At 40.0% G+C, this 18,018-nt stretch overlaps 1 protein-coding gene across 1 annotated transcript in view; it reads right to left on the bottom strand.

Moving 5' to 3' along the window:
• The window catches only part of LOC308101958 (stonustoxin subunit beta-like), a 34,984-nt gene that overhangs the window by 6,932 nt on the left and 10,034 nt on the right, over nt 1-18,018 (bottom strand). Inside the window, exon 4 of the mRNA XM_080451512.1 lies at nt 4,739-4,788. Coding sequence (XP_080307638.1) covers nt 4,739-4,788 — 50 coding nt within the window. The remainder of the gene's footprint in view (nt 1-4,738; nt 4,789-18,018) is intronic.

Below are 18,018 nucleotides of genomic sequence, written 5' to 3' on the forward strand. Positions count from 1 at the left end.
GGATGAATAGATGGATGAATAGATGAATAGATGAATAGATGAATAGATGGATGGATGAATAGATGGATAGATGAATAGATGGATGAATAGATGGATGAATAGATGGATGAATAGATGAATAGATGAATAGATGGATGAATAGATGAATAGATGAATAGATGGATGAATAGATGGATGAATAGATGGATGAATAGATGAATAGATGAATAGATGGATGAATAGATGAATAGATGGATAGATGGATGAATAGATGAATAGATAGATGAATAGATGAATAGATGGATGAATAGATGGATGAATAGATGAATAGATGGATGAATAGATGAATAGATGAATAGATGGATGAATAGATGGATGAATAGATGAATAGATGAATAGATGGATGAATAGATGAATAGATGGATGAATAGATGGATGAATAGATGAATAGATGAATAGATGAATAGATGGATGAATAGATGAATAGATGAATAGATGAATAGATGAATAGATGGATGAATAGATGAATAGATGGATGAATAGATGAATAGATGAAAAGATGGATGGATGAATAGATGGATGAATAGATGAATAGATGGATGAATAGATGGATGAATAGATGGATGAATAGATGGATGAATAGATGGATGAATAGATGAATAGATGGATGAATAGATGGATGAATAGATGAATAGATGGATGAATAGATCACTGAGGATAAAAACACAATGAAGCTCGGAGTCTTATTTCCATCCTGGTTCTCTAAATACAATACTTATCATCCTGGTTCTCTAAATACAATACTTATCATCCTGGTTCTCTAAATACAATACTTATCATCCTGGTTCTCTAAATACAGTACTTATCATCCTGGTTCTCTAAATACAATACTTATCATCCTGGTTCTCTAAATACAATACTTATCATCCTGGTTCTCTAAATACAATACTTATCATCCTGGTTCTCTAAATACAATACTTATCAGGAAATGTAATAAAGAACCCATGTTCCAGTGGATCCAAAGTAGTTATTATAACCTCATGTTAATACTTTAAAATATATACATATAAAACCCACAGACACACTTTCACTTTCTTTTTTTTTTTTTTTTACAAAAGTCACTAAAATATCTGATAAGCTCCCCACATGTCACATCCTTCTACCAGAATGAAGGAGGACACCCATGGAGTTGGGAGTCAGCGTTGGTGAGGATCTCACACACACAGACATTATGCTCCAAATAACTCCACACTTTGCAAAACATAATGCTCAGTATTCTGGCTGCTTTCTGCACCGTTAATGTACAGTTTCTATCAAACTCCATTATTACCCAATAATTATGTAGACTACTTCTGTAAGTGCTCTGACGTAATATACGTCACAATTTAGCAAAACAGATCTACAAGCTAACAACGCGTCACGACTCGATCACCAGCCCCTCCCCTTTTCACTGGACACACAGACAAAGAGAAAGGAGTTGTTTCCTAAATCATGGCTCTGCCTAAATCCACATAGATGTACGTTAGGATTGGCTGTATAGGATCGCTTCATAAATGTGACTTTGACGTTGCCCTACGGCCGAATTTATGGAAAAAAATATGCTGTTTTTTAGGCTCCATTAATAAATGAGGGCCAGTGTGTTTTGGGGACATTAAGCAGAATGTGTGTGGCAGAAGGAGTGTTGTATGTGGGGACAGTGGCCCTCATTTATCAATCGTAAAAAAACGGCTTATATTTTTGCCTATATTTCGCCTTTACACCAAAGTCCAAGTGACATTTATCAAAGGATCCTATACAGCCAATCCTAGCGCACATTTGGTCGGAGCTTTGATAAATCTGACGGCTGAAACCGACCGTCATTTAATCTAATATCACGTCCTTAAATATTCTCGAAACGCCCAGATTTTACGACATGAAGAAAATAAGAAAATAAGAGAGCGTTTCCCCCGCTCGCCTCGCTGCCTGTCAAGTCACACACACACACACACACACACACACGCTCACACTCACACTCACACTCACACTCACACACACACACACACACACACGCACACACCTCTCTCTCTCTCTCTCTCTCTCTCTCACACACACACACGCCCAACTGTGTCTTTCATGTAATCCGTAGCGGTACAATCTTTGTCACGTAGGCTTGTAGCCTACATGAATGACATATTATGATACCAATCACATCGCCATGAATGGAATACGTTTGTATATACATTTATTTAACCCATACCGAGCAGTGCGCGTTCGAGTTACACTAACATAAAGCAGTCATGTAGGCTATTCCCCATGAGACTCGGGCGGGCTGCAGTGATCCCGTGCCGCCACGTTAATAAGAGATATCCTGCGCTCGGCAAAGATTACTTTGGAGTGCCGGGTTAATATCCTTAACCCAGCCAGGTTGTAGCCTTCATAACTCTCTATGACATAACTCCATACCATAGGACAAGCTACTGTTAAGTTTGTAGACCTCACTGTCCATGAAAAGATGGTCGGGAGTCCCGACTCCCGAAAATGCTCTCGCAAATGCGCCCGTATATTTTGAAAATAGCAGATCTTCAAGCTCACAACGCGTCCCGATGCGACTCTTGTGAGCTTGTAGATCTGTTACTTTCAATGCAGCCAGATCTGCATGACTGTTAAAGAAGTTTGTTTAAATTACTTTAGAAAATGATATATTTTCACAGGGATTATTTATTAGTGTAGATATACATTTAGGAGTGGATTATGTGTCCAGATGCCTGTCAGACGGTCCGAAAATACTGCTCTACATGTCTACAATGGAACAAACGGGTGCAGCCAAAGTCAACAACTGCCTACGACCTGGGATCTTAGGCGGCGGGATCTCGCCGTACACTCATTATTTGGTCTACACCGCGTTGATAAATGTGGGCCGGTGTGTTTTGGGGACATTAAGCAGAATGTGTAGCAGAAGGAGTGTTGTATGTGAGGACAGTGTGTTTTGGGGACATTAAGCAGAATGTGTAGCAGAAGGAGTGTTGTATGTGAGGACAGTGTGTTTTGGGGACATTAAGCAGAATGTGTAGCAGAAGGAGTGTTGTATGTGAGGACAGTGTGTTTTGGGGACATTAAGCAGAATGTGTGGCAGAAGGAGTGTTGTATGTGAGGACAGTGTGTTTTGGGGACATTAAGCAGAATGTGTGGCAGAAGGAGTGTTGTATGTGAGGACAGTGTGTTTTGGGGACATTAAGCAGAATGTGTAGCAGAAGGAGTGTTGTATGTGAGGACAGTGTGTTTTGGGGACATTAAGCAGAATGTGTGGCAGAAGGAGTGTTGTATGTGAGGACAGTGTGTTTTGGGGACATTAAGCAGAATGTGTAGCAGAAGGAGTGTTGTATGTGAGGACAGTGTGTTTTGGGGACATTAAGCAGAATGTGTGGCAGAAGGAGTGTTGTATGTGAGGACAGTGTGTTTTGGGGACATTAAGCAGAATGTGTGTGGCAGAAGGAGTGTTGTATGTGGGGACAGTGGCCCTCATTTATCAATGGAGCGTAAAAAACTGCGTATTCTTTGATTTAAATTTGCCCGTAGGCCAACGTCCAAGTGACATTTATCAAAGGAACCTATACAGCCAATCCTAGCGTACATTTGGTCGGGGCTTTGATAAATCTGACGGCTGAAACCGAGCGTCATTTAAATAACACGTCCTTAAATATTCTCAAAACGCCCCGATTTTACGACATGAAGAACCAGAATACGACCAAAGCATGGAAAGCCAGTAAGAAAGGGTGGTAACACTTTCTATGAAGGTCTATAATGCTTTATAAGCTCATTTATAATGCATTACAACGCCCTTATAAGGCATTATAATGCTTGTTATAAATGTTTAAATCATGTATAAGGACTTATAACCACATTTATAACGTATTATAACTGCTGGTCATAATGCATTATTATGCTCAGTGGAACAGCACATTATTTTTACCCTAACTTACTCAGTTGTAAAGGCTCATAGAGAAGTGCAGTAATGTGTCATAACACATTATAACAAACATATTTATTAAATGTCTAATAACTCATGAATATGTGGCCACTTTACTTAAAGGTCTCAAAGTCATGTTATAGCACATTATTGATGTTTATAAGACATTATTCCATTTAATACACATTTGATTATAATGCATTATTACACATTACAGCACTTCTCTATGAGCCTTTACAACTGAGTAAGTTAGGGTAGTTATAATGTGCTATTCCACTGAGCATAATAATGCATTATGAACAGCAGTTATAATACGTTATAAACACGGTTATAAGTTGTTATACATGATTATAAACATTTATTAGTCCAAAACTCCCGAAAATGCTCTCACATAAGCGCTCGTATATTTTGAAAACAGCAGATCTACAAGCTCACAACACCTGGCGATGTGACGCGTTGTGAGCTTGTAGATCTTCTATTTTCAAATAGCCAATGCAGCCAGATCTGCAATCTTATCTGAATGATTGTTAAAGCAGTTTGTTTAAATGAGTTTATAAAATGTTATAATGTGTTTTATATGGGGGTTGAACAGTGCAGAAGGTGTGTCAGGTGGGGGGGAGTGTTTTGTAAACAAGCATCAGCTGGTGTTAAGGACCAGGCTAAGAGCAGAGAAACCATCTGAATTCTCTGGAAGTTCTACTGAGGAGTTTTCAGGACAGCATCCAAGGAGGGAGGGGCTAATAGAGTATAAACACAGTGTATGACACAGACAGACAGACAGACAGACAGACAGACAGACAGACAGATACTCACATTTTTTAAGGAGATGAGGTTTAATCCAGTGTTCTCCTCCATGATTCACACTGTAGGAAGCAGAAAAATAATGCATCAATGTCTGACTGTCTAACACTACCTGACACTATTATTATTATATTATTATTATTATTATTATTATTATTATTATTATTATTATTATTATTATTATTATTATTATTATTATTAGGCAAGGTAGGGCAGGTGCCATACCTTGGCTCCAAAAAAACAAGGACGTATGACATAAGATGTCATGTGTAGACGGGTGACAGTGTGAAGCAGGTCAGTCCCTGTACGTCTGTGGGAGTTGTTTTTTTTTTGCAAGGTCAGGCATGTAGTGGGTAGTGGGATGCTTGTGTTTTCTGTTGATTGATTTGGCCAGCATTGGTAATGCAATACATGAGTTACAAGAATATGTAGTTGTTACCTGATAAGAAGTTGTGTAGAATTTGTTATTACATTTGTAATGTTTACATTACAATTGATTGGGATTCTATTTAAATATTTAACTATTACGAATTGGTACAGTAAAACATCTTGGTAATAAGCACATATGGACTTGAGGAGATGTGGTACTATGATCAATATATCAACCAATAACTCATACTAAATATCAACAACGTTTTAGAAACAGGAACTCCAACTCTGTGAACCCCTCTTTGCAGACGTTATTGTAATATTCAAAGTCCTGTTTATTATTGTAGGCCTATATAATAAGTATCATGAAGCATCAGGGCATTAATTCACACGTTGTGATGCATTGTGAGCTTGGAGATCCATTGTTAGCTTTTAAGAATTTAGCCCCATTTCAAACCTCTCCCTCAGCAGCGATTGGCGCTATTGTCAGCTGTTCAGACACCTAACTTTGTTTGGACAAAACTCCTAACTCCACTTGTGCTGGATTTGGGTAAAGTGGTGATCATATATGACACATGCAAGTATCTGATAATATATATAGTCACTATACCAACTTTGATGAGGCAGTATTGCTTTTTTTAAATAATAATGATTTCTTCATTTCCTGAAAAATGAGTGTTGTGGAGTTAGTTGGTTGGTGCTGGACAGCAGAGATATATTATATTAATTATTGTAATCAAATGTTATATTATAATGTGATATATTATAATAATATGTATTATAATGTATATGATATATTATAATATAATACATTTCGTATTAATGATGTAATCTATTATATTAATAATGTTATATGTTGTTTTATTGTATAACGTGATAAAGAATGTTTTCTGTGGGATGTTGCGTGCTGGTGGTATGAAGAAGTTATCCCATGCGCCCGCCATGTCTTAAGGCGCAGTGTGAGTGTCCAAGGGCCGTATTTGAAAGTCCTTTGTAAGTTTGCCTGTGACGGTGTGGGCTCGAAGATTTGTGTACATAAACGAAAATACGGGGGCACAGACAGACAGACAGACAGACAGACAGACAGACAGACAGACAGACAGACACACACACACATCTACAAGCTCACAGTGAGCTTGAAGATCTGCTATCTGCTAGATCTTGAAAATAAATAATATTTTATATCTATCTACATCTATATATATATCTATATCTATAGATAGATAGATAGATATCAAATATTATTTCACTATTTCCTTTTGAAAATAGCAGATCTACAAGCTCACTGAGCTTGTAGATTGGCTATTTTCACCATATATATTTATTAATTCAGATGGGGGTCTGCGAAGAAATACAATAATTTGGCATGCACATGTTTGAGGACTGTTTAAACAATAACATCAACAAAGTAACTACACTTTAAAAGCCCAAAAACCTGCAACACGCAACAACCAATATTTACAGGCAACTTTACAGGAAAAACAAGCCCAAAGTCGCTTATAATAAGCCGACATGGCAACCCACAGATCAGTTGCGCACTACAGCGTTTTCAATCAGTGTTGCGTCACCATCTAAAGACAAAATAAAAAGTGAGAACGCAACGGCACTTTAACGTTTTCACTAGAGAGAACGTTGTCATCTAAACGTGTACACACGTGTAAATGAAAGTCCTTTAAGTTTAACTGTGTGTGTTGTGTCTGTGTCTGTGCTTGAAATGAGGCTCTCTCTCTCTCTGTCTCTGACGTTGAATTGTGGGCGTGCACTTCCAAAAGGTCTTATAGGGGGGCGGGGCTAAAGCCGAATTCCTCAAAGCTGTGTATAGAGACTGGGAGACTTCGTCAACCGTCATTTAAAAAAAAAAATCATGAATAGTAGCCTAATGCAGGTGTAAGACCATTGTGTTTGTATTGTGTTATAGGTATAATGCATAGTTTTCTTTCTGTCTTGGGGGGTTTGACCCCCAAATTTGTTTCGGCCGCACGCCTTTGCCGCGCGCCCAGGATAGGTGTCCCTTATTTCAATCTCTGGGAGTTGGCAACCCTAACCTTGCCGTACCTTAGCTTTTGCTGAACTGACGTCACTGTGTACACTACAGTGTTTCTCCTTCCATTATCTTGACCAGGCAGCCCGCCCGGACAAACTCAATGCCGCCCGAGGAAAGGGGTAAGAAATGTCTTGTCTTTTTTTGGGGGGGTTGTTTATTTTATTTATTTTTTCTTCTTCCTGTAGTTGCAGCATTTCCACTACAATAGAGTGCTGAACTGGTTAAAATACAAGTTTTATTTATCATTAATTTTCAATGCTGATATGAAGAGGATGTAAATACTTTCTACCTGGATGTAAAATAGTGCAGTTCTGTTCCCTTTGCCCACACACACACACACACACACACGCACACGCACACGCACACACACACAGTATTAATGAGACAGTTCAACCCCCCACAAGAAAAAATAAATAATAATACAAGTAATTTCATTACAAGCTCACAACACAATGCGTTGTGAGCTTGTAGATCGGCTGTTTTCGACAGAGAGATTTGGGGCCCTATCATCCATCCTGAGCTATCCCTTGGCACTACCCGCTACCCGTTAATTACGCACAAGGCAGCTGGCGCTGTACCCAACAGTATCTTACGGCCACGCCGTAAACATTATGCCCACTCTGTTATTTGCGCCTGAAGGTTTGGCCATGGGCGTGTTGTTGCGTTATCCCATGTGTGTGTGCACACACACACACATGGGAAAGCGCATAGCGGATTCTTAAACCACCCGCTATGCTGAATCCGTTTGGTAGAGCGTGACTGAAAAGGACGTCATCCCCGGGACCCGGCGGGACACGCTCGAATATAACGGAAATAGAGGGACGCTCGAGTGGAACGGAGGTCCGGCGGAGCGAGGTAGGAGGAGGGGATTGATTATCAACTGGCGACAGTGTGAGAAACAGGTCAGTCCCTGTATGTCTGTGGGAGGCGTTTTTTCCGAGGTCAGGCATGTAGTGGATAGTAGGATGTGTGATGCTTGTGCTTTCTGCCAATTAGTTGATTGATTTGGCCAGCATTGGTAATGCAAGACATGAGTTACAAGAATATGGAGTTGTTACCTGATAAGAAGTTGTTTAGAATTTGTTATTACATTTGTAATGTTTACATTACAATTGATTGGGATTCTGTAATATTTCAATATTTAATTATTAAGAATTGGTACAGTAAAACATCTTGGTAATAATCACAGATGGACTTGAGGAGGTGTGGTACAAGAATCAATATATCAACCAATAACTCATACTAAATATCAACAACGTTTTAGAAACGGGGACAAACCGCAACCACTAGTCTTTACAGTTAGACTCTAAATCAGACTCTAAATCAGTCTAACTCCACCTAAAAAATGCAGCATGCAATTTCAGTGACATTTTGCACGCATATTCCCACTAGGCCAAGGAAGAAATGCCACTCTTTTCACATTAGCCTGTGCCACCAGCAGGTCTAATTTAGCAATACACATTTTTGGAACAAAATGCCTCAAATCATGAATGAAGTGTCCGATTGCCATGAAAGGCCTAAGAAGAAATGCCACCCTCTTCACATTGGCCTATTATAGCGCCACCAGGAGGCCACAATAACCTACCTGACCTGGCGGAGACCTGTGCTCCGAGAGGCACCTTTTCTAGTTATTATTAATATTATTACTAGTGGTGTTGGTGGTTGTAGAAAATAGCAGATCTACAAGCTATCAACAAATAACTCATGCCAAATATCAACAACGTTTTAGAAACGGGGACAAAGCCCAACCACCAGTCTTTACAAGTACCTTCACAGAAAAACAAGGGCAATGTCGCTTATAATTAGAGGACATGGTCAACACTGAGCGTGGCAAGAGCTCTATAACAAAGAAATCTGTCATTTACTCCTAAATGTATTGAAATATGCTGTATTGCAGCGCAGCGCGTAAAAAAAGTGACGCTTCACCGGAGCGTTTCAATGTTGTAGCGCTCCTTTAACAGCCGCTGCTTCTAAATTTCAAAAATCTTCACGCCTTTGGTGCCCCCCCAAGGTTGGTGCCGTGTGCAGCACCTACTGTAACCTGCTGTTAGGGACTGTTCGTTATTTAGTTACCAGGGGGGGGGGGGGGGGGGGGTGGTCCAGATGTAATTTCTTTCTTTTTTTTTTCTTGCTCCCCCCCCCCCCCCCCCCCCCGACCTCCAATGAATGCTGATGTACCCCAGGTCCAGAAATGGGTTAAAATACACTGAATCACCCTTTACAATAAATAGATAAATAGCAAAGTAAAATGGATTAAATCATCCTTCCGTATGAATAAATTAATAACTGTTAAAAAGTTATCAAGTGACAATTCATTCATTCAGTCATATTCCCTCACTACCATAAAAGATGCACAGAAGGGTTTCTCAGATCAGTTCATCCAGCCATTTCATTATAGCAACTTGATTGACATTAAGCTGTGGCCCAATTAGATGAGAGACAACGCCCTGTCTGAACAAGGGCCTGTTGCCTGTGTGTGCAGAGACAGCAGGTGGAACGAATTCCAGCTAATCAGAGTGAGATCAGAGAGGAGCCACTTCAGCAAACCTTTGCTTGGGAACCCTCTCCTTGTCTCTTGCACCAGAAAAAGATTAAGTTTAAGAAAATATAGAATAATATCAGTTGTGTACATCAAAGCACAACATTAATGACTTTAGCCTGTTGTGAGAAGCAACATTGAGTCATCTAGACAGCCCTGATGTGCTGATGCTGATTTCATTTGCAAACCTTGGTGAGTGACAGTGTTTGGATGCATTAGCTGCTAGGTGGCTAACATGTTAAGAGTGAAGTCCCAGCACTGCTGGTGACTAGGCTGTTTGTTCAATGAACAGTCATTTAAAGTTTATTTTGTGTTCAGCTAAAAAATAAATTTGCACCAAGCCGACAAAACCTCCCGATCTGACGCAGATCAGCCTTTGATCGGCGAGCTAATGCTCGCTCTGTTTGTGAAAACAAGCCCAACAAAAGCGATTATGAGCACTTTAAGCCTATATACAAATACAATGGATACTTGAAAATAGATGATCTACCTGCCCTTACACACACACACACACACACACACACACACACACACACACACACACACACACACACACACACACACACTAAGGGCGAGACACCCTGTGTCTTTGGGACTATTCTATAGCCACTTAGTGGTGTATGGGTCATTGTCAGTGAATGTGTTTTTGTTTTATTGTCCTGGGTTATTGTAAATGTGAAGTGTGATATTTTTGGATTCAAGTCCTGATTGTTTATTTGATTGTGAAATATTGGAACCTGAACTGGTTTATTACTGCAACTGAGTTGCATACAGTTATTGTCAGTCAGTGTAGTTGGGTGCACCCTAAAGATTTAGAGGTCCATTGATACCAAGGTATACCTACCTCATTTATTGCCTATTGTCCTATGTTTGTGCGCATTGTTTTATGTTTGTCTTTTGTTACCCATTTCATTCAAATATAAAATTGAGCCGGCCAACTCAAAGTGCATCATCATTTACCCCTCTGAATCCAGTAGACGAACCTAACTAGTCCAACTTTTAATCCTCCATTGTAATTAGGTAACTGTCTTACACTACCTTTTCGACACAGGTGTTACACTGATCATTTCTGACGTTTATTATAGGCGAATTTAGCGCCCTATTTCACGTCGGGGTCCATTTCGTTCCATATGTGTCCTCTTACTTGAGGTTACAAAAACAGTCTAAACGAAAGAAAGATTCATCTGCAACACAGTTTTATACAACAGCCTATGTACTGGGGGTCCCTGCTTGATCTCTCTCTCAGCTAAGGGGTCCTTGACCTGAAAAATGTTGAAGACCCTGGACCTAGACTGTGTTATTAAATATTATATGAATTTAATCCAGTATGCTATTTTTTTATTTATTATGTTTTAAAAACATAGCAGACCTACAAGCTCACAATGCGTTGCATCCACGACGCGTTGTCAGCTTGTAGGTCTGCTATTTTAGGTGCGCGACACCGTCGTACTGCAAAGTATAAAGCAAGCTCTATAGCCCCTCTTCTCTCAGCAGCAGAGACTAAGCTGGCCTTACACTACAAGATAATCGGGATAAAAAACAACCCTCCCGGGTATCGGGGGGGGGGGGGGGGGGGCGTGCCCTACCCCAGCCTATATCGGGGGCGAATCTTCTCGGGCATAAATATCGTCTAGTTTGAGGGTTCAAAGATCCAATCTAAACCCTCCCGAGTTGCTCACAGAACGGTCGGGGCCGCTCCGACCATTTTCAAACATGTTTGATATTGATGGAACACCTGCTGCGGGGGTCGGACCGAGAGAAATGCGGCCGCTGTTCCAACACCGAAATGACATACGCACGCACGCACGCACGCACGCACGCACGCACGCACGCACGCACGCACGCACGCACACACACACACACACACACACACACACACACACACACACACACACACACACACACACACACACACACACACACACACACACACAAAACGTATGTACATGAAAATGTACGGATTGTAATGTGTAACTTTATTTAATATCAAAATAATATAGGCTACCAATATAATAATAAGCCCAGTCGCCCGGGGCAAATCCGGCGGTATTCACCTGGTATTTCTAAACGTAACCCCAGTAAATGATGCCTAAACTAAACCTAACCTTATTCCTAAACGTTACCTCACGGTGCCAAAACCTCTGTCTCTCTGCTGCGCGTATTTTTTTGCGTGCTCCCATGGCTGCTGCAACTCCCTGTGTGTGTGTGTGTGTGTGTGTGTGTGTGTGTGTGTGTGTGTGTGTGTGTGTGTGTGTGTGTGTGTGTGTGTGTGTGTGTGTGTGTGTGTGTGTGTGTGTGCGCCGGTGGAATTGTGGGCGTTCACTCCATCTCTTACTTATAGGGGGGCTTGGCTAAAGGAAATTCCTTCATTTCAGTTTATAGAGACTCTAAAAACATACTTCAGTATGTTTTTCCTGAAATGGAGAAGGAACTGTTTGGACAGTGGCTGAAGTCACGCTATGCGGCTATGGAGCAGTTTGGACAGTGGCTGAAGTCACGCTATGCGGCTATGGAGCAGTTTGGACAGTGGCTGTGGTGCAGCAGCCCGGCAGCTCTTCTAACCAGACACACAAGCTCGTTGCTAGGCAACCCCCACTACAGGATGTTGACAATGTTTCACTTCCGGGTCGAGATAACATTATCCACTCACAGTTGAAAACAGCTGGCTTGCATGCTAAATGTGATCATTTGCCTCAAGATGTTTATGATTACACACTGGCTGTAGGAGCTAGCTGGGAGGATGCTATTCCAGAGCTGGAGGATCTGAGTTTGGCAGATAAACTTTATTTTAGCCTGTTTATCCAATCCAATATGGCAGCATGTTTTCCAATATGGCTGCCGATAAATTGTAGAAATGTACATCTGCTTATAGTTAATCCACAAGAGCTTGTAGCACATGTATTTGTATTAATTACCATACACATAATCCATTCATGGTTAATATGCTGTGTCTGGGGGAGGACCCCTATATTATATTTGTTATTAGTGTCCTCTGAAACAATGTGGTTTACAGTTAGTGAGAACTTACGTCACTTGTCCCTTAAGCTTGTATACTTGTATTTATTTATTGTGTGTAAAGCACTTTGCATCTATGTTTTTTAAAGTGCTTTATGAATAAAGTATTTTTAAACTCAAGCTGATGGTGTGGTGGACACTAGATGGAGGTATCTCACCTAAGAATAGACTGGGTGGGTTTTAATGGGAGGATATTAGGAAGTGCCTGTGTGCCTTCTTGAAATGTTCAAACACTGGTGAGACATTCGATTTAAACACACTGTCATTCAATATGCGTTTGCATCTTCAGTTTTAAAATATGTAAACGTCATCATCCGACCAAAACCTTTCAAATGAATGGCTCGTCTTCAAATTAAAACAATACACTCATCCAATGGTGTATAGTAACTAAGTACATTTACTCAAGTACTGTACTACTTACAATTTTGAGGTATTTTTACTTTACTGGAGTATTTCCAATTTTCAATACTTTTACTCCACTACATCTCTCAAATATTGTACTTTTACTCGGCTACAATTGTTTGAAAACTTTAGTTACTTTGGAGATATAAATTATTACATTATAGATAATTACATTAACCTCTTTAGCCCTATTTTATACATAGGCTATTTGAAAATACAAGCTCACCATTGTGAGTATTTGCCTCATGAATACAGGTTGATGCTTTTATATTCATGGTGGAAACGTTTGTGGGTGTAGGCATACTTAATTCTTTATTGCATGAAATAAATAGGACGCGCTTAAGATGAAAAGCAGAAAGAGGTAAGTCCCCCAGTGCGTAATAACGCACGATGTGGTACAACATAATAGATCATTTAAGTGATTTGCACATTTAAATGTAGGTTATATCTCCAGACAAGCCGACGACAGTATCGGTCAGGATCTAATGTTAATCAATGTTTTTAGTTTTGCTGCTTGGACTGAGATATTTACTGCAGTGAGTGACACAGTATAATGTGCGCAACTGAAAGCAGTCTCTAATCATCTTTAGAGAACCTTGTTTATTAAAACAACCACAGGCTACAACACAGTGAACACACACACACACACACACACACAAAAAAAACACCTGGAAAGCTTGCGCTGTTCATGGAAATAATTTTAAAAGAATATAAACTAGAGGGACAGGGCAGAGGTGGAGTGTGGTGTCTGTCGGGCTGCCAGTGTTCTGCTGCACTGTGTGTCAACTACAAGAGCTGCCGGGTGCATTATGCGCTCCGTTACTAAACAAGACAGCTGTCCATAAGTGACAGACAGCTTACTAATAATGTGAATGGGCTCCTCATAATAATGGTATAATAAAATGTCAAAGCATTTGTAGTGACACGGACTCGAGTGGACTCGGTGGAGGTAGTCCCGAGTCCCTTAGTCCAAGACCGAGTAAAGACCGAGTAAAATCATGTGCGAGACCGAGACAAGACCGAGTGAATCAAAATGCAGACTACAATTAGTTTTTTTTTTTAACCCAAGATGCGATGTCAGGTGCATTAGAGCCTATATGTGGTATGTGCCTGGACCGCTAGGCGGGCGGACGTCCCACAACAGTCCTGTTTAAGTTTGCTGAAAAGCATAAACTTTTGCCTTCTGTCATGCACCATGCCCCTGTTTCACTAGGATATACGGCACAAAATTATAAATAAATACTGCAAAAACATGTTGTCTTTAAAAAGTGGACATGCATTAATTAATAAAGTCATGATTTCTGTGCAGCAATTTAAATGAAGCCTGGATAAGTTGGGATTCGATCCAGGGACTTTCTGACTGATAGGTAGAAACTGTTCTTACTGAGCTACAGCAACCACAGAATTGAAACTGAGAGAAAGATGCCCATGCACAGCTGTTTTTTTTTGTTTGTTTATAAAGCCTCTACAATATTCATTGGCTCATGGAGGCTTCACTTTTTTCACGTACAAACTTCCCATTTTAAGATCCCATCATTTAGCTGAGGACCCAAGAACAAGAGCTGCACCAGACACTCTAAATTAATCTAACATTCCTGACCAGTGGCTGAAGTCACGCTATGCGGCTATGGAGCAGTTTGGACAGTGGCTGAAGTCACGCTATGCGGCTATGGTGCAGCAGCCCGGCAGCTCTTCTAACCAGACACACAAGCTCGTTGCTAGGCAACCCCCACTACAGGATATTGACAATGTTTCACTTCCGGGTCGAGATAACATTATCCACTCACAGTTGAAAACAGCTGGCTTGCATGCTAAATGTGATCATTTGCCTCAAGATGTTTATGATTACACACTGGCTGTAGGAGCTAGCTGGGAGGATGCTATTCCAGAGCTGGAGGATCTGAGTTTGGCAGATAAACTTTATTTTAGCCTGTTTATCCAATCCAATATGGCAGCATGTTTTCCAATATGGCTGCCGATAAATTGTAGAAATGTACATCTGCTTATAGTTAATCCACAAGAGCTTGTAGCACATGTAATTGTATTAATTACCATACACATAATCCATTCATGGTTAATATGCTGTGTCTGGGGGAGGACCCCTATATTATATTTGTTATTAGTGTCCTCTGAAACAATGTGGTTTACAGTTAGTGAGAACTTACGTCACTTGTCCCTTAAGCTTGTATACTTGTATTTATTTATTGTGTGTAAAGCACTTTGCATCTATGTTTTTTAAAGTGCTTTATGAATAAAGTATTTTTAAACTCAAGCTGATGGTGTGGTGGACACTAGATGGAGGTATCTCACCTCAGAATAGACTGGGTGGGTTTTAATGGGAGGATATTAGGAAGTGCCTGTGTGCCTTCTTGAAATGTTCAAACACTGGTGAGACATTCGATTTAAACACACTGTCATTCAATATGCGTTTGCATCTTCAGTTTTAAAATATGTAAACGTCATCATCACAATAGTAGGCTACAGTAGTTATACAAATTAAAATATTTAGAAAATAGCAGATCTACAAGCAGATTTCACAATGTTAAACATGCTGTCTCCATGTACCAGCTACTACTACCAACTTTGTGTTTTCTCGAAATATGACAGTAAAATTGGACATTGTCCCTGATATTTCTATTAGGGCTTTACCACAAAACATGCACTTTGCAGCACATGCTTCTTCGTTGCAACAGTCTTGCAAATAAAGTGTTCCACAAAGTCAAACCACACAATAGCTGAATTTGCCGACATCTTCTTGAATGTACACAATTAACCTGTTTGGTGTCAGTTTCCGACCAAAACCTTTCAAATGATTGGCTCGTCTTCAAATTAAAACAATACACTCATCCAATGGTGTATAGTAACTAAGTACATTTACTCAAGTACTGTACTACTTACAATGTTGAGGTATTTTTACTTTACTGGAGTATTTCCAATTTTCAATACTTTTACTCCACTACATCTCTCAAATATTGTACTTTTACTCGGCTACAATTGTTTGAAAACTTTAGTTACTTTGGAGATATAAATTATTACATTATAGATAATTACATTAACCTCTTTAGCCCTATTTTATACATAGGCTATTTGAAAATACAAGCTCACCATTGTGAGTATTTGCCTCATGAATACAGGTTGATGCTTTTATATTCATGGTGGAAACGTTTGTGGATGTAGGCCTACTTAATTCTTTATTGCATGAAATAAATAGGACGCGCTTAAGATGAAAAGCAGAAAGAGGTAAGTCCCCCAGTGTGTAATAACGCACAATGTGGTACAACATAATAGATCATTTAAGTGATTTGCACATTTAAATGTAGGTTATATCTCCAGACAAGCCGACGACAGTATCGGTCAGGATCTAATGTTAATCAATGTTTTTAGTTTTGCTGCTTGGACTGAGATATTTACTGCAGTGAGTGACACATTATAATGTGCGCAACTGAAAGCAGTCTCTAATCATCTTTAGAGAACCTTGTTTATTAAAACAACCACAGGCTACAACACAGTGAATAAATACTGCAAAAACATGTTGTCTTTAAAAAGTGGACATGCATTAATTAATAAAGTCATGATTTCTGTGCAGCAATTTAAATGAAGCCTGGATAAGTTGGGATTCGATCCAGGGACTTTCTGACTGATAGGTAGAAACTGTTCTTACTGAGCTACAGCAACCACAGAATTGAAACTGAGAGAAAGATGCCCATGCACAGCTGTTTTTTTGTTTTTGTTTATAAAGCCTCTACAATATTCATTGGCTCATGGAGGCTTCACTTTTTTCACGTACAAACTTCCCATCTTAAGATCCCATCGTTTAGCTGAGGACCCAAGAACAAGAGCTGCACCAGACACTCTAAATTAATCTAACATTCCTGACCGTTGTTGGACGATCTTATGACTTTATGATTGTTTTAAAACCACTGTTTTGAAAGCAATGTAAGTGATGTTGTAATCTTGTATCTTTTTTTGAATAAAGTCATTCAGGTATTACTTGAATGACTTCATAAAAAAAAGAGTTGTCTGATTATTTTAAGTAGCCTACTTATGTGTGGGTGAGTCTATGTAAAGGGCTTTTATATAAAACTAAAAGGAAAATAATTAATTGAAACAAATAAAAACAACTAATTAACAATGCAACTAAATAATAAGATATGATTACATTTCATCACATAATATTGCAGTATTTCAACTAGCACTGAGATGAGCGGCTATGTGCACATGCATGCATGCGTGTGCATGTGCTTGTGCACATGACGTCATTAAAATAGAGCTCCGCTAGCTCAAACATCCACAGCACATCCCTGCACCTACGTCAATCCAACTGATATGCCCATATATGGAGATCTCTGTATCGGTCTGTCCTTGTCCCTTTTATGCCCATATATGGAGTTCCCTGATGTCATCAGTATATGCCCACATATGGGCATGCCCGTTTTTTGCCCATATATGGAGCTGATTGATTTGTTTGTGCATGATGCCATGACGACACATTGAGGTTAGACAACACACTCCATATTTGAGCATAGCTGCATTGGGAACTCTTTATATGGTTATGGCTGAGTCATGGTGACATGAGCGTGACGTCAGAGGTTTGTGCCGATTGCTAAAACATCCCACACAAAGTACGCATTTAACTGTTTTTCATATATTCTACTGTATATTATAATTGCCTATAGGGTGGGTGGACCGAGGACCACGGTCACAAACGTAACATCCAGACCTGCGAGGCGCACAGTTGCTCCGATCCACACCAAACTTTAGCCACACCCTCACAAAACACATGCAGTAATCCTGGTCTCTATACTGCCTCCCCCTGGTCAGCCGGGGCGCCTGATGGAGGGGAAAGGAACTGGTTGGAATAACGTGTTCCTTCCACGTGCTACGTCCAACCGGGGAAACTCCCCCCTGGCAGGTGATAAGAAG

This window comes from Gymnoscopelus braueri (assembly GCF_963280865.1).
Source record: "Gymnoscopelus braueri genome assembly, chromosome: 15".
NCBI classification, from domain to species: Eukaryota; Metazoa; Chordata; class Actinopteri; order Myctophiformes; family Myctophidae; genus Gymnoscopelus; species Gymnoscopelus braueri.